The following is a 21,691-nucleotide window of genomic DNA, read 5'->3' on the forward strand; positions in this document are numbered from 1 at the left end:
CCAGTTGAGGACTTGTGAGACGTCTGTTTCTCAAACTAGACACTCTAATGTACTGGTCCTCTTGCTCAGTAGTTCACCTGGGCCTCCCACTCCTCTTTCTATTCTAGTTAGGGCCAGTTTGCGCTGTTCTGTGAAGGGAGTAGTACACAGCGTTGTACGAGATCTTCAGTTTCTTGGCAATTTCTCACATGGAATAGCCTTCATTTCTCAGAACAAGAATAGACCGACGAGTTTTAGAAGAAAGTTCTTTGTTTCTAGCCATTTTGAGCCTGTAATCGAACCCACAAATGCTGATACTCCAGATACTCAACTAGTCTAAAGAAGGCCAGTTTTATTGCTTCTTTAATCAGAACAACAGTTTTGTGCGAACATAATTGCAAAAGGGTTTTTTAATGATCAATTAGCCTTTTAAAATGATACATTTGGATTAGCTAACACAACGTGTCATTGGAACACAGGAGTGATGTTTGCTGATAATGGGCCTCTGTAGATATTCCATAAAAAATCAGCTGTTTCCAGCTACAATAGTAATTTACAACATGAACAATGTCTACACATTGTTCATTTATGGCCTATTTATTGCCTTAACTCCCTTATTTTACCTCATTTTTACTCACTGTATATAGACTTTGTTTTCTTTTGTTTCTACTGTATTATTGACTGTATGTTTTGTTTATTCCATGTGTAACTCTGTGTTGTTGTATGTGTCACACTGCTATGCTTTATCTTGGCCAGGTCGCAGTTACAAATGAGAACTTGTTCTCAACTAGCCTACCTGGTTAAATAAAGGTTAAATAAATAAAATACAAATACACTGTATTTCTGATTAATTTGATGTTATTTTAATTAACAAAAAATGTTTTTGTTTTTTTTCAAAAACAAGGACATTTCTAAGTGACCCCAAACTTTTGAACGGTATAGTGTATATACTGTATACTGTTGAACAGTAGTGTATATACTGTATACTGTTGAACAGTAGTGTATATACTGTATACTGTTGAACAGTAGTGTATATACTGTATACTTTTGAACAGTAGTGTATATACTGTATACTGTTGAACGGTATAGTGTATATACTGTATACTTTTGAACAGTAGTGTATATACTGTATACTTTTGAACGGTATAGTGTATATACTGTATACTTTTGAACGGTATAGTGTATATACTGTATACTGTTGAACGGTATAGTGTATATACTGTATACTTTTGAACAGTAGTGTATATACTGTATACTTTTGAACGGTATAGTGTATATACTGTATACTGTTGAACGGTATAGTGTATATACTGTATACTGTTGAACGGTATAGTGTATATACTGTATACTTTTGAACAGTAGTGTATATACTGTATACTTTTGAACGGTATAGTGTATATACTGTATACTGTTGAACGGTAGTGTATATACTGTATACTGTTGAACGGTAGTGTATATACTGTAAGTCTGTGTTTATGTTTTACATGTCTTTTTTGTTATCTCTCCGACCCCAGGAAGACTTTTCGTAATGTGTCGGACCCCGGCTAATGGGAATCCTAATATAAATCATAAAATCACCTGACACACACCTCCCCCTTCTCCTCTCGCTAGCCACTACCACTCAGAAACACACTCATCCCACACCATGAACACAGCTCCTCTGTGAAAACCCTTTCCCTCTGTCCATCCCACACCATGAACACAGCTCCTCTGTGAAAACCCTTTCCCTCTGTTCATCCCACACCATGAACACAGCTCCTCTGTGAAAACCCTTTCCCTCTGTCCATCCCACACCATGAACACAGCTCCTCTGTGAAAACCCTTTCCCTCTGTTCATCTAGTATGCTGATCCACTGTCTTTTTACTGTGCTCGTGTGCCTCCACAGAGGTTTGCTCGTCGGACTGTGGCGCCCACGGCGTGTGTTTTGGCGGAGTGTGTCGCTGTGATGAGGGCTGGACCGGCGCCGGATGTGACCAGCGTGTCTGCAACCCGTTGTGTGTAAAGCACGGGACCTGTCGGGACGGAAAGTGTCAGTGCCAACAGGGCTGGAACGGAGAGCACTGCACCATTGGTATGCATCCGGCCAATCAGCCGACACCGTGGCACGCTAACATACTAACACACACAGTAGTACCCTGCCTCTATCCTCCCTCTGTAGTAACTCTCAGCCGAACAGAGGAACTGTCACCCACATGTTTAAAAGATACATTGTGTTTGTTCCCTAAGCCTTTTACGTTATGAGGCAGTAGTGTCAGTACCTGATCCTGTCCCATGTTTGTCCTTCCACGATGATGTAGCTCTTTTTCACTGACTATATAAAGAGCGTTATGTCTCTCAGCGGCAGATACATCCACCAATTCGGATGAGTGTCCTCCTTTCCTGCTCCTATCCTCCACGTCATTAAGAAGCTCTCCTATTCATCTGGATTGGGTTCCTCCACTAGAGGGAAAATGTGTAATCTATAGTCAAAGTACCCTGCCACATCTCCACATCCATCTCCAGCCTCCCAGCCTAGTCACCAATGTTCCCTCTAAGATGAGCGCATTAAGAATTGCCAGCACAAGATTGAGCTTCACTAAAAATGTACAGTACGCCATCTTTCCTGGCTTTAAACAGATACCATTTTCCCCTCTACTATTGTAATTTGGATTCAATCAACATAATAACATTCCTTTTCATATGCAACAAAACCAGATATAACTTCTAGACTAAGTTGGTGATTTGTTGTTGGCCTGGTTGTTGGCACAATCCTTTTTTCCGTCCCCCGCAGTCGGAAAGTAGCTTAGATACGCATTTGAAATCACAAAGCAGAGCCGCAGTGTGGCCGCCGTGTAGCCATGTAGCCGCCGTGTAGCCATGTAGCCATGTGTAGCCGCCGTGTAGCCATGTAGCCGCCGTGTAGCCATGTAGCCGCCGTGTAGCCGTGTGTAGCCGCCGTGTAGCCATGTAGCCGCCGTGTAGCCATGTAGACCTTTCTTGATACAAACAGAAAACTGTTGAGCGTGAAAAACCCAGCAGCGTTTCAGTTCTTGACACACTCAAAGCGGTGCACCAGGCACTTAAATCTTTTGTTTTGCCCATTCACCTCTTGAATGGCACACACACACACACGATCCATGTCTCAATTATCTCAAGGCTTAAACATCCTTCTTTAACCCCGTCTCCTCCCCTTCGTCTACACGGATTGAAGTGGATTTAACAAGTGACATCAATAAGGGATCCTAGCTTTCCCCTGTATTCATCTGGTCAGTCTATGTCATGGAAAGAGCATGTATTGTGCAGCATTTTCTCCATTGGGTTAGTTGGTAGGCCACTCTGATACGACTACATAATGCTCAAATAGCCACAATAGCCTTTTGGCCACTGTCTGAAACTGTAACTTAAAGTGGGTAAAGTGTTCACAGTTGCACGTGTATCAGAAGTTGCACAGAATGCTTGCGAAATTAAAGTTTCAGCCCACAACACTTGGGGGGGGGTTGAGCCAACAATGCTAGTCACCCACTCTCCAGTAGAGCAGTCTGGGCAGCAGGCCTCTCAGTACTCCCTAAGACACACTCAGCCTTCCTGGGAGCCAACAAATAGGGACAGACACTCTGCCCCCTCATTCACCCCCCAAGGGCTTTAATTTCCTCTCTGTTATTTTCCTCCCATCTGATGAGAAAAACATCTCCCTGGGGCTCCACTGTGGGCTGTGTTGTTAGAGCCATGTGAAAAGGCTGGCGCTGTGTGCTAGCTCCCATTCTCTGTTCATTCTATGTCCCTCTCTAATTGGGTGTTGAGAGAGTTGAGTGTGAAGAAGGACCTTCGTCTCCTCTCCACTTTACTGTGATGAACCACGTCATGTTGAGAATCACCTCCATCTCATGTCCACAGTTTCGGCCCCAACCAGATTCTCTGGCAGGCTATTCCAGAGGCTGGGGGGGATAGTAAGTAAAAAGGATGTCTGGCGTGTTTAAGGGTGCACAGTCGTGGATTGATTTAAAAACCAATAGAAGAATCTTAAAATGATTTCTAAAACTCACAGGCAGCCAGTGCAGAGACCTTAAAACCGGTGTGATGTGTGCTCTCTCCGTCTGGTCTTGGTCAGTACCCGTGCTGCAGCATTCTGTATGTTTTGCAGTTGTCTTTCTTTGGTAGATCAGACAGGAGAGCATTAACAGTAGTCAAGCCTGCTTGTAATAAAAGCATGGATGAGTCTCTCTGTATCAGCCTGAGAGAGAAATGTCCACACCTTGGCAATGTTCCTCAGATGGTAAGAAAAGCTATTTTGGTCACATTCCTAATGTGTGATTTTAAATTTTAGTTCAGAATCTAAAATGTGGTGACACAGAAATGTAGAGTTGTTAATCTTCTGCGTAGCAATGAAAATCAATGCTGTGCTTTCTGCTAACGCTGCCAAGGGGGTAACATATATACCGAACCGTAACGGACCTAAAATCAAACCATGTGATATCTATTTTCTCTTGAGTTATGCACACCAAGGGTGACAACAGAACTTTCTCGACCGGTTAAATAGGTCCTAAACCAATTTAGAACTGGACCTTGAGAGACCAACCCACCTCTCCAGTCTATCCAGAAGGACATCATAGTCAACCGTGTCGAATGCAGCACTTATACTGAACATTAAATATAAACGCAACGTGTGAAGTGTTGGTCCCACGTTTCATGAGTTGAAATAAAAGATCACAGAAATGTTCCATATGCCTGTTCTCTGATTATCATTGCATTGTTAAGATATACTGAACGAATATATAAACGCAACATGGAATGTGTTGGTCCCATGTTTCACAAGCTGAAATATAAGATCCCCGAAAATGTCCATATGCACAAAAAAGCTTATTTCTCTCAAATTTTGACCACAAATTTGTTTATATCCCTGTTAGTGAGCATTTCTCCTTTGCCAAGATAATCCATCCACCTGACAGATGTGGCATGTCAAGAAGCTGATTAAACAGAATGTTCATTACACAGGTGCACCTTGTGCTGGGGACAATAAAAGGCTACTCTAAAATGTGCAGTTTTGTCACACAACACAATACCACAGATGTCTAAAGTTTTGAGGGAGCGTGCAATTGGCATGCTGACTGGTGGAATGTATCCACCATAGCTGTTGTCAGAGAATGTAATGTTAATTTCTCTACCATAAGCCACCTCCAACGTTGTTTTAGAGAATTTGTCAGTGCATCCAACCGGCCTCACAATCGCAGACCACGTGTAACCACGCCAGCCCAGGACCTCCACATCCATCTTCTTCACCTGCAGGTTCATCTGAGGTGGTGCTGAGGAGTATTTCTGTCTGTAATAAAGCCCTTTTGTGGGGAAAACCCATATCAATTGGCTGGGCTTTGGCTCCCCACTGGGTGGGCCTATGCCCTCCCAGGCCCACCCATGGCTGCGCCACTGCCCAGTCATGTGAAATACATAGATTAGGGCCTAATGAATTTATTTCAGTTGACTGATATGAACTGTAACTCAGTAAAATCGTAGAAATTGTTGCATGTTGCGTTTATATTTTTGTTCAGTATGAATCCAAGAGTACAAGGGTAGAAAGCTGTTTTTCATCTGTGTTGGCTCTAGAATCATTTACCACACTAACTAAGGCTTGTCTCTGTGCTGTAGTGGGCACGAAAACCAAACTGGAATTTTACTACAGTTGGTACTTTGAAAATCATTTAGCTGTTTAAAATCCAATTTCTCCAGAATTGTACTTAAGAATAGAAGGTTGGAGATGGGCTGAAAATTGCTAAGAGCTGAAGAATCTATAATAAATTTCTTCAGAAGGGGTTTCACCATATAAGTTTTTGGTGCAGTGGGGAAGGTGCTGGTGAACAGTGAGTGATTAACACTTCTTCAGATATGGAATTAAAAAACTGTTTTGAAGAAGGTTGTGGGGATAGGATCGAGAAGGCATGTAGAAAGCTTAAGTTGTGATATCACTTTCCCTAGCATGTCTGTGTCAACCAGGGAAAATAAATTCATAGTGCCTTTGCGTGGTAGGCTAGGACACACATCATCAAACTTCTCATCAGGTCTTGCTTGACTGATACCCAGCCTAGTGTTTGTTATCTTATCTCTGAAATATGCCGCAAACTCATCAGATTTAGATGTGGAGGAACGTTCCCATATGTTTGTGGAGGGTAGGATTTATCAGACCATCAATGGTTGAGAAGAGCACTCTCAAATGATTCTGATTATTAGTGATCAAGTTAGAGAAATGTGCCCTTCTGTCATTTTCTATTGTCTTGTTATATATGTCAAGTTGCTCTCTCAGTATATCATAATGGACCTGCAACTTCATCCACTTTCCGCTCTGCCTTTCTGTAATTTCTCTTTAAACAGATTCGTTTCCTCACTCATCCAAAGGGGTTCTCTGTTTGCATGTGTCTTTTTTTCAACTTTACTGCAGCTATGCCATCAATAGTTTCCCTTCATTGACTATTAAAGTTATCAACTAAATCATCACAAGAGGAAGGCAGAATAGATTGATGGTGTATTCCTCAAACACACTGAATAATGCGTTTAGTATTACCCTGCGCTATGAGCACCAAGATAGTAAAAAACACACAGCGGCCGATCAGATAAAGCAACATCAACAATAGAGGAAATGTCAATAGAAAACCCCTTGGTAATAACCAGGTCCAGTAGAAAGCCCCTTGGTAATAACCAGGTCCAGTAAAAAGCCTCTTGGTAATAACCAGGTCCAGTGGAAAGCCCATTGGTAATAACCAGGTCCAGTAGAAAGCCCCTTGGTAATAACCAGGTCCAGTAGAAAGCCCCTTGGTAATAACCAGGTCCAGTAGAAAGCCCCTTGGTAATAACCAGGTCCAGTAAAAAGCCTCTTGGTAATAACCAGGTCCAGTGGAAAGCCCCTTGGTAATAACCAGGCCCAGTAGAAAGCCCCTTGGTAATAACCAGGTCCAGTAGAAAACCCCTTGGTAATAACCAGGTCCAGTAGAAAACCCCTTGGTAATAACCAGGTCCAGTAGAAAGACCCTTGGTAATAACCAGGTCCAGTAGAAAGCCCCTTGGTAATAACCAGGTCCAGTAGAAAGCCCCTTGGTAATAACCAGGTCCAGTAGAAAGCCCCTTGGTAATAACCAGGCCCAGTAGAAAGCACCTTGGTAATAACCAGGTCCAGTAGAAAGCCCCTTAGTAATAACCAGGTCCAGAGTATGGTCACGGTTATGGGTGGGCCCGGTAGAAAGCCCCTTGGTAATAACCAGGTCCAGAGTATGGTCACGGTTATGGATGGGCCCAGTAATATGTTGGATAAAGTCCATAGAGCTCAAGAGATTCATAAATTCAGTGGCCTTGAAGTCAGTCTCTTTGCCAGCATGAATATTAAAATCGCCCAGCACGATGATTTTATCATAGTTCTCAAGGACAATAGACAATGGTTCAGAGAAATCGGTAAAGGAAGTGGGTCAGTGTTTTGGTGGCCTATACAGGGTTATGGCCAGTACTGGTGACTGACATTTAAACAGTATAACACGATGCACTGGTGGCTGACATTTAATCAGTATGGCATGATGCTCAAAAGACCCATTCTCCAAAACCAAATGTCCTTACAGCTGAGAGCATTAGTTAAAATAAAGGCTTTTCCCCCCAACCTTTCCCCTTTTCTGATAGAGTATGACAAGCTGTAGTCCGGGGTAGGGGGGGGCTTGATAAAGAGCAGTACTACAGTCTGAAGACAGCCATGTTTCAGTGAGAAACACGCAATCAACTTTGCACTCTGTTGCATTAAATGGTGTGGTTTTTTCCCAGGTGAAGATGAGAGAGGTGGTCTTGATGTCAGTCCCCTCCATCTCACTCCTCGTTTACCTGTGATGAACCACGCCATGTTGAGAACCCCACTTCCTCCTCTACACACAAACATCTTCTCAAACCTCAACATGGTTTTGTTTTTCTGCTAACTTTTGAGGATAGCTTGGAACAAGGTATTTTATTTGGCTAAGTGGTGGTCTGATTTGTTCATTAGTTCCCCGGGCCTAAAATAGAGCTGTGTAGAGGGGTGAAGTGGCATCCTTAGTATTGTGAAGTGTGTACTCAATGTCTTAGTGATAGTTGGTGTTTTAGAGTTACAGTAGTGTAATGCAACACAAACATTGGCACAGACACATGCATGCATACACACACACACACACACACACACACACACACACACACACACACACACACACACACACACACACACACACACACACACACACACACACATACACACATATACACACACACACACATACACACACACACACACACACAATAACTTACACACTATACACACACATGGATTTAGTACTGTAGATATGTGGTAGTGGTGGAGTAGGGGTCTGAGGGCACACAGTGTGTTGTGAAATCTGTGGATGTACCGTAATGTTTTGTATAAATTGTATAAACTGCCTTAATTTTGCTGGACCCCAGGAAGAGTTAACTGCTGCTTTGGCAGCAGCTAATTGGGATCCATAATAAAGACAAATACAAATGCTAACTCCCATTTGCTAGTATCTCCATTGATCCCTCCTATAGGGATATTCAGCTAGTACTCTCCTTCATAACAGTCCCCAGTGCATTGTTTTTTTTTCTCTTGTACTTTGTTAAACACAAGACTAACATGTGTAAGGTTTGGTCTGTCTGTATCTGTTCGTGAGTGTCTCTACCTGTTAGCTCGTCTCTCTGTCTAGCTACGTATAGTTGTAAACGCAAACACACAGTTAGCTAGCAGTGCACATTAGCATTTCTACTCCGTGTTACATAGGCTGCTATTTCTGCTGCAGCATTCTCCATAGGAATATTAATGGACTTGGCCTTTCCACTGCATCTGCCCAGCCGTAGGTAGGAATACTTATAGATGGGCCGTACCAGAGGAGCTGCGTGCTCATCCCTCTTGGGATGCTAATGACCGTGGTGCTCCTCATCAGGAACGGCAGCCATGTTGTTAAAGCTGGCTTAAAGTAAAAGGTTAATACGCTTTAATGAGATTTCTGTCTGTTCAGAAAGAAAACAAACTTAAATGTTCATCCATTCGAACGAAAGTGTCTGATAATGAAATACAGTTTATAGATTCACGTTTCTCATCGCCTCTCTCAGAGAGAGGACTGCTCCTTTTGACCTTGGAGATGGTAATTCATTAAATACCATGGGTGAGTTATGTAGATTTACAGTCTAATACCTCCCCACAGCCTGGTCCCATTCCTCTGGTCTCCTGTACAGACTACCCTACACCACTGAGACAGATGTCCCAGCCACATTCATTATGTCCTCTTCATTCACCTAGCCTGGGAGAATATTACATCTTCTGAGGGTGTATATCATTGACTGCAGTCGTCAATGATATACTGTAAAGCATCTCTCCTGTTGATCTCACTCCCTGTGTCTTGTAATCTCATCAGCTTCCCCTAATCAAATTCTGTCATGAAGCAGCACTACACCCCGGGCCAGCCTCCAGAGGCAAATCAACCACCGCAAATTAATCGGCTGTGAACTTATTCTCTTTTATTGAATACTCTTTGCTGTGAATGGATATTGAAGAAAACAATTTATCGCACACCAAACCCCTCCTTTGTGATGCTAGGGTATATAGCTTGTTATGATGAAATGCAATCCCCCTGCCATGTAATCAATAGTGTTTTTTATAGCGCTTATTGTGTCCTGCAACGTCAGACAGAGACTAAAGATATAGTTGGTGAGCTGGTGCAAGTTACTCTGTCACTAAATCACAATTACTGACCTCTTCTCTGGTCCCATCCACCCCTCCTCTCTTTTCCTCCCCTCTCTCCATCCCCACCTCCCATCCACCCCTCCTCTCTTTTCCTCTCCCCCTCCCATCCACCCCTCCTCTCTTTTCCTCCCCCCTCCCATCCACCCCTCCTCTCTTTTCCTCCCTCCCCCTTCTCTCCCTCCCTCTCCCTCCCCTCCCTCCATCCCTCTCTCCCCCTTCTCTCCCCCCCCTCCCTCCCCACCTCCTCTCCTCATCCTCTCTTTCTCAGATGGTTGTCCAGGTCAGTGTAACAGGAATGGTCAATGCAGCCTGGGTCAGAACAGCTGGCACTGTGATTGCCACACTGGCTGGAGAGGACCCGGCTGCAGTGTTGCCATGGAGATCTCCTGTGCCGACAACAAGGACAACGAAGGAGGTGAGTGGTGAAGGTTCACAGGAGGAAGGCTGAGGAATGCTGTGTCCACTTAGTAGACTTGCCTATGAAAAGAAAAACGAAGATATGACATTCCCATGCATGACTCATGATTTGATTTGGAATCAACAGTACTTACAGGATTTGTCAAACTATACTGTCGATGAGGGAAAAATATATATTTATTTCCTCTAAATATCCACTTGTAAGGCACAGCAGCATCTCTCAGGTATGGCAATTGACAAGCTCTTTGATTCTCCCGGACGAGCAGCAGTCAGCCAGACGCCTGCCTGGGTTTCTCCTAGAGGTTTCCTCCCAGTGAGTTGCTCCAGGATCAGAGAGGTGTGATTGTGAGTCTGGTGTTATCAGGCCTGAATGGCCCAATTATGGAATCCTTCTGTCTGTGTGAGCTAGCGTTGAGCAGGCTGGGGAGAGAGGAGAAGCTGGTTGAATCGATGCCGTCTTCACCTCCTCCTCCCCAGAGTGCATTGGGGATCAGTGACCTGGAGTTTGCGGAGATGGATGTCCATATTACCTCCTCATCCCTCCCTGATGGAGGATTAAGTGACCCCCCCCCCTCCTGTGACCATTTGTGAGAAGATCAAAGACGCCTCGGAGATGCAGTCAGCTCCTCTCCAAGCAGCCAGCTCCTCTCCAGGCAGCCAGCTCCTCTCCAGGCAGCCAGCTCCTCTCCAAGCAGCCAGCTCCTCTCCAAGCAGCCAGCTCCTCTCCAGGCAGCCAGCTCCTCTCCAAGCAGCCAGCTCCTCTCCAGGCAGCCAGCTCCTCTCCAAGCAGCCAGCTCCTCTCCAGGCAGCCAGCTCCTCTCCAGGCAGCCAGCTCCTCTCCAAGCAGCCAGCTCCTCTCCATGCAGCAGCTCCTCTCCAAGCAGCCAGCTCCTCTCCAAGCAGCAGCTCCTCTCCAAGCAGCCAGCTCCTCTCCAAGCATCCAGCTCCTCTCCAAGCAGTCAGCTCCTCTCCAAGCAGTCAGCTCCTCTCCAAGCAGCCAGCTCCTCTCCAAGCAGTCAGCTCCTCTCCAAGCAGCCAGCTCCTCTCCAAGCAGCCAGCTCCTCTCCAAGCAGCAGCTCCTCTAGAAGCAGCAAGCTCCTCTCCAAGCAGCCAGCTCCTCTCCAAGCAGCCAGCTCCTCTCCAAGCAGCCAGCTCCTCTCCAGGCAGCCAGCTCCTCCCAAGCAGCAGCTCCTCTACAAGCAGCCAGCTCCTCTCCATGCAGCAGCTCCTCTCCAAGCAGCCAGCTCCTCTCCAGGCAGCCAGCTCCTCTCCAAGCAGCCAGCTCCTCTCCAGGCAGCCAGCTCCTCTCCAAGCAGCAGCTCCTCTCTAAGCAGCCAGCTCCTCTCCAAGCAGCCAGCTCCTCTCCAAGCAGCTAGCTCCTCTCCATGCAGCAGCTCCTCTCCATGCAGCCAGCTCCTCTCCATGCAGCAGCCCCTCTCCAAGCAGCCAGCTCCTCTCCATGCAGCAGCAGCTCCTCTCCAAGCAGCCAGCTCCTCTCCAAGCAGCCAGCTCCTCTCCATGCAGCAGCTCCTCTCCAAGCAGCCAGCTCCTCTCCAAGCAGCCAGCTCCTCTCCAAGCAGCCTGCTCCTCTCCAAGCAGCCAGCTCCTCCCCAAGCAGCAGCTCCTCTCCAAGCAGCCAGATCCTCTCCATGCAGCAGCTCCTCTCCAAGCAGCCAGCCAGCCCCATGCAATCTGTCAGTGCAGTGTTATCTAACATGAAAATTATACCCGGGACTATTTTTCCTTGCATAGCGGCTAAGTAGTGTGCCGAGGCCAGAGCTATGTCGATCTTAAAGAGGGCTTTCTCTGTGGCATGTCAGGCAATTGTGTCCGGATGCTATGCTTCCAGGTATTTCAATGCAGCCCCTGGAGGCCTTTCATCTTTAATCTCTCTGGTCTGAGCAATAGGGTAATATGCTCCGAGGACGATAGGGGGTTTTAACAGTCTTTACAGCCAGTCCATTTCAATGTGTGGCTGGATGCCTGGCAGGCTGGCGGTTGAGGTTCATCAAAAATATCCTCCTCCTTCATTGGAGATGTTGTCATACTTCCTACTCACTTCCTTAATCTGTCTGTCGGGTGTTTATCAGTCTCCCTCCCTCTCTGTTTGTCTCTGTCTGTTTTATTTCACCAAATAAAAGCTGAAAGATCAGACAGAAAAAAGTTTGCATAGTTGAAAGTGTTTGTTTTGACAGTTCTGAATTAACACGCTTGCTTGTGTTAGTATGCAGAGAGAGAGAGGATTCGCCCTCAGGGTTGTGAGTGAGGTCCTGTTTGGCTTTGATGTCGGTGTTATTGGTTTTGATTAAAAGTTTGACAGGCAGAGGCACTGTGCTGGGGAGAAGGGTGCAGATCACCATTTCTGAAGGAGAACTTCCTTTGTAGGCTCCCGAGTGGCGCAGCGGTCTAAGGCACTGCATCTCAGTGCTAGAGGTGTCACTACAGACCCTGGTTTGATTCCAGGCTGTATCACAACCGGACCTTGATTGGGAGTCCCATAGGGCAGCGCACAATTGGCCCAGCATCGTCCGGGTTTGGCCGGGGGTAGGCCGTCATTGTAAATAAGAATTTGTTCTTAACTGACTTGCCTAGTTACATAAAGGTAAAATAAATAAAAATGATTTTTTTTTAAATTGAGAATGAGGCAAAAATACCACACACATCCTAATGAATATATAACATTAGTTGAAGAGAAATAAATGAACCTGTGAAAAGAATGGAAAGGGAATAAAGATTTGAATATATGTTGTGTTGACACAGTATAGAGGGTACACAAGATGGTAAACCTGCATGTTTTCAAATGTTCTTTGTTGCACCTGCTTGACAACCTGCTTGACAACGATCTGGTTTTATTCTGCCCAACAACAAAAGGAAAAATGACAAATCAACAACAAAAAAAATGCCATTGAATCATAATTTATTTGCAGCGGTGTCTGTCTGTCCAGATTATTAAATCATGTGCTTCCCCTTGTAGACGGACTGACAGACTGCATGGATCCCGACTGCTGCGCTCAGAGTCTGTGTCTGACCAATCCACTGTGCCTGGGAGCAAGGGATCCACTGCAGATCATCCAGCAGAGCCAATCACCTTCGCTGAAAGTCAGATCATTCTACGACAGAGTCAAGTTACTGGTGGGGAGGGATGGCACCCACATCATCCCTGGAAACAACCCCTTCAACTCAAGGTACCCATCTGTCCATTCTACTCACTTCGGGATATAATCAACTGTTTATACAGTAAACATCAGCATAAGGTCAGAATATTCTACAGTAATTACCACTGACTTTCACAGTCACACAGTCTCACAGTCACAGAGTCTCACAGTCACAGTCTCACAGTCACACAGTCACAGAGTCTCACAGTCACACAGTCTCACAGTCACAGAGTCTCACAGTCACAGAGTCTCACAGTCTCACAGTCTCACACAGTCACACAGTCACACAGTCACAGAGTCTCACAGTCTCACAGTCACAGAGTCTCACAGTCACAGAGTCTCACAGTCTCACAGTCACACAGTCACATAGTCACACAGTCACACAGTCACAGAGTCTCACAGTCACACAGTCACACAGTCTCACAGTCTCACAGTCACAGTCACACAGTCACACAGTCACACAGTCTCACAGTCACAGAGTCTCACAGTCACACAGTCTCACAGTCACACAGTCACAGTCACACAGTCACACAGTCTCACAGTCACAGTCACACAGTCACACAGTCACAGGCACACAGTCAGACAGTCACACAGTCAGACAGTCACACAGTCACACAGTGAAAGGTGTTTCAACAAAGTACTGAGTAAAAGGTCTGAATTCTTATGTAATGTGATATTTCTGTTTTTGATATTTTCTAAAAACCTGTTTTTGCTTTGCCTTTATGCAGTATTGATGAGGGGGGGGGGAAACTATTTAATCCATTTTAGAATAAGACTGTAAACGGAACAAAATGGGGGAAAAGTAAAGGGGTCTGAATACTTTCTGAATGCACTGCACTGTACATTAAGAGGATTGATTCATGTGTTGTCACACCATCTTCATACCTTCACCTTGTAGCTATGTCCTCTCTTGCAGCCTGGCAGCGTTGATCAGAGGCCAGGTCGTGACCACGGACGGGACTCCCCTGGTGGGGGTCAACGTGACGTTCGTCAAGTACCCCCACTATGGCTTCACCTTGACTCGTCAGGACGGCACGTAGGTGATTTTTGTTGGTGTTTGAATATGACAACAGATCTTTAGATATATGAATGGATTTATGTCCCTTAGGTGACTTGGATATCTTTGAGTGATTTGAGGATGGTGAGGATCAATGGGTTTGTAACCCCCTTTGTCCTCTGTCTTTGTTCCGCTCTAGATTTGACCTGGTGGCCAATGGGGGCGTGTCTCTGGCCCTGCTCTTCGAGCGAGCTCCGTTCCTGAGCCAGGAGCGCACGGTGTGGCTACCCTGGAACCGGTTCTATGCCATGGACACGCTGGTGCTGAAGACGGAGGAGAACACCATCCCAGCCTGTGACCTCAGCGGCTACGTCCTCCCCGACCCTGTGGTGGTGGCCTCGCCCCTCTCCTCCTTCTTCAGCTCTCACCCTGCAGAGAGGCACATCATCCCTGAGACTCAGGTACATACACAGCGCTCTCTCTTCTCTATCTCTCTCGCTCTCTATCTCTCTCGCTCTCTCTCTCTCTCTCTCTCTCTCTCTAGCTCTGTTTCTCTCTCTCTCTCTCTAGCTCTGTTTCTCTCCCTCTCTCTCTCTCTAGCTCTGTTTCTCTCTCTCTCTCTAGCTCTGTTTCTTTCTCTCTCTCTCTAGCTCTGTTTCTCTTACTCTCTCTCTCTAGCTCTGTTTCTCTTACTCTCTCGCTCTCTAGCTCTGTTTCTCTCTCTCTCTCTCTCTCTCTAGCTCTGTTTCTCTCTCTCTCTCTCTCGCTCTATAGCTCTGTTTCTCTCTCTCTCTAGCTCTATTTCTCTCTCTCTCTCTCTCTAGATCTGTTTCTCTCTCTCTCTCTCTAGCTCTGTTTCTCTCTCTCTAGCTCTGTTTCTCTCTCTCTCTAGCTCTGTCTCTCTCTCTCTCTCTCTCTCTCTCTAGCTCTGTTTCTCTCCCTATCTCTCACTCTCTAGCTCTGTTTCTCTCTCTCTCTCTAGCTCTGTTTCTCTCTCACTCTCTAGCTCTGTTTCTCTCTCTCTCTCTAGCTCTGTTTCTCTCTCTCTCTCTCTCTCTCTCTCTAGCTCTGCTTCTCTCACACTTTCTTGTCTTCTCTGTCTCACGTTTCTCTCTTCCTCTTCCTCTCTGTTTCCCTCTCTCCCTGCTCCTCCTAGGTGGTTCATGAGCAGCTGGAGATCCCGGGCACAGGTCTGAAGCTGTGCTACCTGAGCTCTCGGGCCTCCGGGTACCACGCCCTGCTGAAGGTGACCATGACCCAGGCCCTGGTGCCTCTCTCCCTGGCCAAGGTGCACCTGATGGTGGCTGTGGAGGGACATCTCTTCCAGAAGTGGTTCCACGCCTCTCCTAACCTGGCCTACACCTACATCTGGGACAAGACCGATGTCTACAGGCAGAGGGTCTATGGTCTGACCCAAGCGTCTGGTGAGTAGCAGCGTGAGATGTTTGGTCCGTTATATTAGATGTAACCATCTACCCAGACACAGTACCATGTGTTACTGCAACAGGTTGGCAGAGCTCTCTGACAATCTCTCACTCATTCTAATCAGACATAAGCTTCTCTAAATTATCACATGTTTAGTTAAGTTGACACCAGCGCAGTAACAGACTGTGCTACTGTGTAGGTGTGAACAGTTGTCTACCTCGGGGCCCATCCATTCACACATACAGCATGTGATCAGGCTGAGTACGTTTCTCTCCACACACACGCACGCGCACACGCACGCACGCACGCACACACACACACACACACACGTCTCATTAAATGTCACTCGCCTGATTAACATTCCTATTGAAGTAAACTAGACCTGTGTATCACGTGTGGTTGGTGTGACCATGAAGACATTTAGATCATTCACTGACTGTACGTTCAATGTCTGTGTTACTTTATGAGGCGATGTTAAAGTGTTATTCTCCTCTGTTTTTCTACAGTGTCCGTGGGGTTTGAGTATGAGACGTGTCCCAGTCAGATCCTGTGGGAGAAGAGGACAGCGATGCTGCAGGGATATGAGCTGCTGCCCTCCAACTTAGGGGGCTGGTCCCTGGACAAACATCACACCCTCAACATCGCCAGTGGTACGACTCTACAACGTTTTGTTTTCATATTTTATGGATTTGATTTATTTGATTGAGATAGGACAGTGGAGGGTAGACAGGAAAGGAGAGAGAGATTGCGAGTCGGAAAAGGACAATGTGTTCTTAACTGACTTGCCTAGTTTTTAAAAAAAGAGACCTACATCCTTTAAAAGTCAGAACAGGGCTGTTTTAGAACCGAGTTCCCTCACGCCGGGACAGACAGGCTACTATCACAGTCAGATCATTCACAACTGTGTGAATTCTTTCCGTTTTTTTGTTTAGTGTTGTGAAATGTTAAAAAGGTGCGGTCACTGAAACCAGACCACTTATTTGAGCGCATGAATGAATGTTTAACATCCAAGTGGCCTTGTCTCGTCTCATCTCTATATCAGTGCAGCGCCACTGCTAATCTCCTCCGACAACACCGGTGTTTCACCTCCGTGTTTGACAGGATTAGGCGTGCCCTGAATACCAATAGAATATTCCTGTGTGGAGGCAATGACAAGCAGGGAGTCAATGACGACAGCTGGTCTTACTGGGGTTCGACGCGTAATGACATTACAGACAAGAGACTTGACAATTGACATACATTTAAAAGAGTGTGTGTGTGTGTGTGTGTGTGTGTGTGTGTGTCCAGAAGTCCCCACAAGAATAGTAAACAAACAAAAAAATGTGACCAACTGAGGATCATTGTGTTTGTCTCCACAAGGTCAAATGCTATTTCTATTGGGTTTAGAATCCGGGTTAGTTTTCGGGTTAGGTTTTCGGGTTAGGTTTTCGGGTTAGGTTTTCGGGTTAGTGTACCATTTAGGGCTAGGGAAAATAGGATTGGGACTGAATTGTGTTTCCCCCCACAAGGTTAGATACACATGCAGTGCCATCAGAAATGATTCACACCCCTTGACTTCTCCCCCATTTTGTTGCTAAAAAAAAGTCTGATTAAAATGGATGTAATTGTCATTTCTGGTCGACGATCTACATGAGGTACTCTGTCATGTCAAAGTGGAAGATAAATGTGAACATTTTTATTTTATTATTTTAAATATGAAAAATAAAACATTAGACAAGTATTCAACACCTTCCCCACCCTGAAACTCACCTTGTTTCTATAGCAACAGTTTCAACAGTATTGGATTACAGATTGAATTACTTTGTTTTATTTTTGGGAAAGTCTAAAATGATAAGTAAGTTCATATTAAGATGGAGGTTGATTGTTTTTAAAAGGGTCTTTGTTCCCTTGCTGTATTTTTAGGATCTAAAAGGATATCGTTTTGAATCAGAACTGTTTGCCTCTACTGTTTCAGGCATTTTACACAAAGGCAGTGGGGAGAATGTGTTTGTCTCAGAGCAGCAGCCTCCAGTCATCAACAGCATCATGGGTAACGGGCGCAGGCGCAGTATCTCCTGTCCCAGCTGCAGTGGTCTGGCCGAGGGCAACAAGCTGCTGGCCCCCGTGGCGCTGGCCTGTGGGGGGGACGGCAGCCTGTACGTTGGAGACCTCAACTTCATCCGCCGGGTCTATCCCACCCTCAACACCACGGCTGTGTTGGAGCTCAGGTAAGCTATCAACGTGCAGAGGGTGTCAGTGGAGGAGGGTGTCAGTGGAGGAGGGTGCCAGTGGAGGAAGGTGCCAGTAGAGGAGGGTGCCAGTGGAGGAGGGTGTCAGTGGAGGAGGGTATCAACGTACAGAGGGTGTCAGTGGAGGAGGGTGTCAGTGGAGGAGGGTATCAACGTACAGAGGGTGTCAGTGGAGGAGGGTGCCAGTGGAGGAGGGTGCCAGTGGAGGAGGGTGCCAGTGGAGGAGGGTGCCAGTAGAGGAGGGGTTAAGTAGAGGAGGGTGTCAGTGGAGGAGGGTGTCAGTGGAGGAGGGTGTCAGTGGAGGAGGGTGCCAGTGGAGGAGGGTGCCAGTAGAGGAGGGTGTCAGTGGAGGAGGGTGTCAGTGGAGGAGGGTGTCAGTGGAGGAGGGTGCCAGTGGAGGAGGGTGCCAGTGGAGGAGGGTGCCAGTGGAGGAGGGTGCCAGTGGAGGAGGGTGTCAGTGGAGGAGGGTGCCAGTAGAGGAGGGTGTCAGTGGAGGAGGGTGTCAGTGGAGGAGGGTGCCAGTAGAGGAGGGTGTCAGTGGAGCAGGGTGTCAGTGGAGGAGGGTGTCAGTGGAGGAGGGTGCCAGTGGAGGAGGGTGCCAGTGGAGGAGGGTGCCAGTGGAGGAGGGTGTCAGTGGAGGAGGGTGTCAGTGGAGGAGGGTGCCAGTGGAGGAGGGTGCCAGTGGAGGAGGGTGCCAGTGGAGGAGGGTGCCAGTGGAGGAGGGTGCCAGTGGAGGAGGGTGCCAGTGGAGGAGGGTGTCAGTGGAGGAGGGTGCCAGTGGAGGAGGGTGCCAGTGGAGGAGGGTGTCAGTGGAGGAGGGTGTCAGTGGAGGAGGGTGCCAGTGGAGGAGGGTGCCAGTGGAGGAGGGTGCCAGTGGAGGAGGGTGTCAGTGGAGGAGGGTGTCAGTGGAGGAGGGTGCCAGTGGAGGAGGGTGTCAGTGGAGGAGGGTGCCAGTGGAGGAGGGTGCCAGTGGAGGAGGGTGCCAGTGGAGGAGGGTGCCAGTAGAGGAGGGTGCCAGTGGAGGAGGGGTTAAGTAGGATGATGGGTGGAAACTAACAAGGTTGTTTTCTTTGTTTTGTTTTCAGAAATAAAGACTTGAGACATGGGTAAGTTATGCGTCATCCAGCAGCTTGGTGACATTGCCTGACATACAGCTGTAGAAAGCGATAGTTGTCTTCCTGTATGTTGGGGCGCCTTTGGAATGTTCTCCCAATCTCTGTTTTAGTCCTTTGAGGGATTATCTGTCCCACTTCTTGAAATTGATTTTAGTTGCTGGGGGTTAATTATTATTACCATCTAAAATATATATATTTTTATTTTACCTTTATTTAACTTTAACTCAGTTAAGAACAAATTCTTATTTTCAATGACGGCCTAGGAACAGTGGGTTAACTGCCTGTTCAGGGGCAGAAATATTCTCTCATATAATTTCTCCGTAGGAACAACCCAACACACAAGTACTACCTAGCGGTGGACCCAATGTCTGGGGCGGTCTTCCTCTCAGACACCAACTCTCGGCAGATATACCGCGTGCGCTCACTCACCAGCGGGCGGCAGTTGTTGGACAATGCCCAGGTGGTGGCTGGGACCGGCGAGCAGTGTGTCCCCTTCGACGAGGCTCGCTGTGGGGACGGTGGCAAGGCCATGGAGGCCGCACTCATGAACCCCAGGGGTGAGTACCAGGAGCAGGGGCTATCAACCAGGACTGGGGAGGTGACAGTGACTTGTTACTGAGTACTCTTGCAGGGCTACTGTGCTCCACACGTTCACTATAAAATCAGTTCCACTCCTCTAATTTCCTTAAGGATTATTTTGCTATAGCTGACTGTCACTTGCAAACTGTCACTTGCAAACTGTCACTTACAAACGGTCACTTACAAACTGTCACTTACAAACTGTCACTTGCAAACTGTCACTTGCAAACGGTCAATTGCAAACTGTCCCTTACAAACTGTCCCTTACAAACTGTTACTTACACATTTATTGTGGGATTTTACACATTTTTTGTGGGATTTTACACAGGTTCACCTGCTGTTCATTAGGGCTGTTTAGCTGTCACTCAATATCACAGGAGGTTGGTGGCAGCTTAATTGGGGAGGACGGGCTCGTGGTAATTTTATTTTTATTTATTTCATTTTACCTTTATTTAACCAGGTAGGCCAGTTGAGAACAAGTTCTCATTTGCAACTGTGACCTGGCCAAGATAAAGCAAAGCAGTTTGACACATACAACGACACAGAGTTACACATGGAATAAACCAAACATACAGTCAATAACACAGTAGAAACAAAAGGAAAACAAAGTCTATATACAGTGAGTAAAAATGAGGTCAAATAAGGGAGTTAAGGCAATAAATAAGCCATGGTGGTGAAGTAATTACAATATGGCAATTAAACACTGGAATGGTAGATGTGCAGAAGATGGATGTGCAGGTAATGGCTGGAGTGGACTAGGTGAAATGGTATCAAATTCAATTTGCTCTGATCCAGCCATTATTATGAGCCGTCCTCCCTTAAGCAGCCTCCACTGCTCAATATCTATCTAGTGTAGGCTATCTTCAGGGGGTGGGTGTATGGAAACGACAGTGATTTGTTCAGAGCAGTGACCTGGAAAAGAGACGATGGCACTTCCTGACACCAAACTCCTGGGCGTAGTGTTGCACTGTCACTTGGTGTCACAAGCAGGATGAGGAGCTAGCACACCGACATCCTGATGCCAGTTCCATGTTACAACAGAATACCTGATGAGCACAACTTTGACTTTGTTTTGACTGTTTGTGTCAGCAGCACCAGAACTAGTTTTCACATGTCAGAATGTTGTGATTTCTAACCCTGCCCCCCCCCCCCATGTCAGAATGTTGTGATTTCTAACCCTGCCCCCCCCCCCCCCCCCCCCCCCCCATGTCAGAATGTTGTGATTTCGAACCCTGCCCCCCCCCCCCCCCCTCATATCAGAATGTTGTGATTTCTAACACTGCCCCCCTCTCCTCTCTCTCTTATGTCTTTCTGTCTGTCAGGGATCGCCGTGGATAAGAACGGTCTCATGTACTTTGTTGACGCCACCATGATCCGTAAGGTGGACCAGAACGGGATCATCTCCACCCTGATCAAGACCAACGACCTCACAGCGGTCCGCCCACTCAGCTGTGACTCCAGCATGGACGTCAGTCAGGTCAGGAGGGAACCGTGGGGAGCAAAACAAAGCTATGTTTTATATCTTTATATTTTGGACTTATGGGTCCTTTTGTGGGGGCAGAACACCTGTGTAGTGCTGCTGAGGCTAGACTTTGCAGTCTAAAGGATATCTCCATCCCTCTGCCTTATGGCCAAATACACTAAACTGGACAACTACAGAGACTGTATTTTAGAGGGAGATACACTACATGACTAAAGGTATGTGGACACCTGCTCATCGAACACCTCATTCTAAAATGATGGACATTAATATGGAGTTGGTCCCCCCTTTGCTGCTATAACAGCCTCCACTCTTCTGGGAAGGCCTTCCTCTAGATGTTGGAACATTGCTGCTATAACAGCCTCCACTCTTCTGGGAAGGCTTTCCTCTAGATGTTGGAACATTGCTGCTATAACAGCCTCCACTCTTCTGGGAAGGCTTTCCACTAGATGTTGGAACATTGCTGCTATAACAGCCTACTCTTCTGGGAAGACTTTCCACTAGATGTTGGAACATTGCTGCTATAACAGCCTATTCTTCTGGGAAGACTTTCCACTAGATGTTGGAACATTGCTGCTATAACAGCCTACT

The 21,691-nt window shown here is 46.6% G+C and overlaps 1 protein-coding gene across 1 annotated transcript in view; it reads left to right on the forward strand.

Moving 5' to 3' along the window:
* LOC139417976 (teneurin-2-like) overlaps positions 1-21,691 on the forward strand; it is a 343,240-nt gene that overhangs the window by 309,731 nt on the left and 11,818 nt on the right. The window contains exons 13-23 of the mRNA XM_071167012.1: positions 1,866-2,057; positions 9,946-10,119; positions 13,096-13,306; positions 14,193-14,312; positions 14,473-14,734; positions 15,430-15,697; positions 16,205-16,348; positions 17,653-17,905; positions 19,012-19,032; positions 19,366-19,598; positions 20,943-21,097. Coding sequence (XP_071023113.1) covers positions 1,866-2,057; positions 9,946-10,119; positions 13,096-13,306; positions 14,193-14,312; positions 14,473-14,734; positions 15,430-15,697; positions 16,205-16,348; positions 17,653-17,905; positions 19,012-19,032; positions 19,366-19,598; positions 20,943-21,097 — 2,033 coding nt within the window. The remainder of the gene's footprint in view (positions 1-1,865; positions 2,058-9,945; positions 10,120-13,095; positions 13,307-14,192; positions 14,313-14,472; positions 14,735-15,429; positions 15,698-16,204; positions 16,349-17,652; positions 17,906-19,011; positions 19,033-19,365; positions 19,599-20,942; positions 21,098-21,691) is intronic.

The sequence above is a fragment of the Oncorhynchus clarkii genome, chromosome 10, assembly GCF_045791955.1.
Source record: "Oncorhynchus clarkii lewisi isolate Uvic-CL-2024 chromosome 10, UVic_Ocla_1.0, whole genome shotgun sequence".
NCBI classification, from domain to species: domain Eukaryota; kingdom Metazoa; phylum Chordata; class Actinopteri; order Salmoniformes; family Salmonidae; genus Oncorhynchus; species Oncorhynchus clarkii.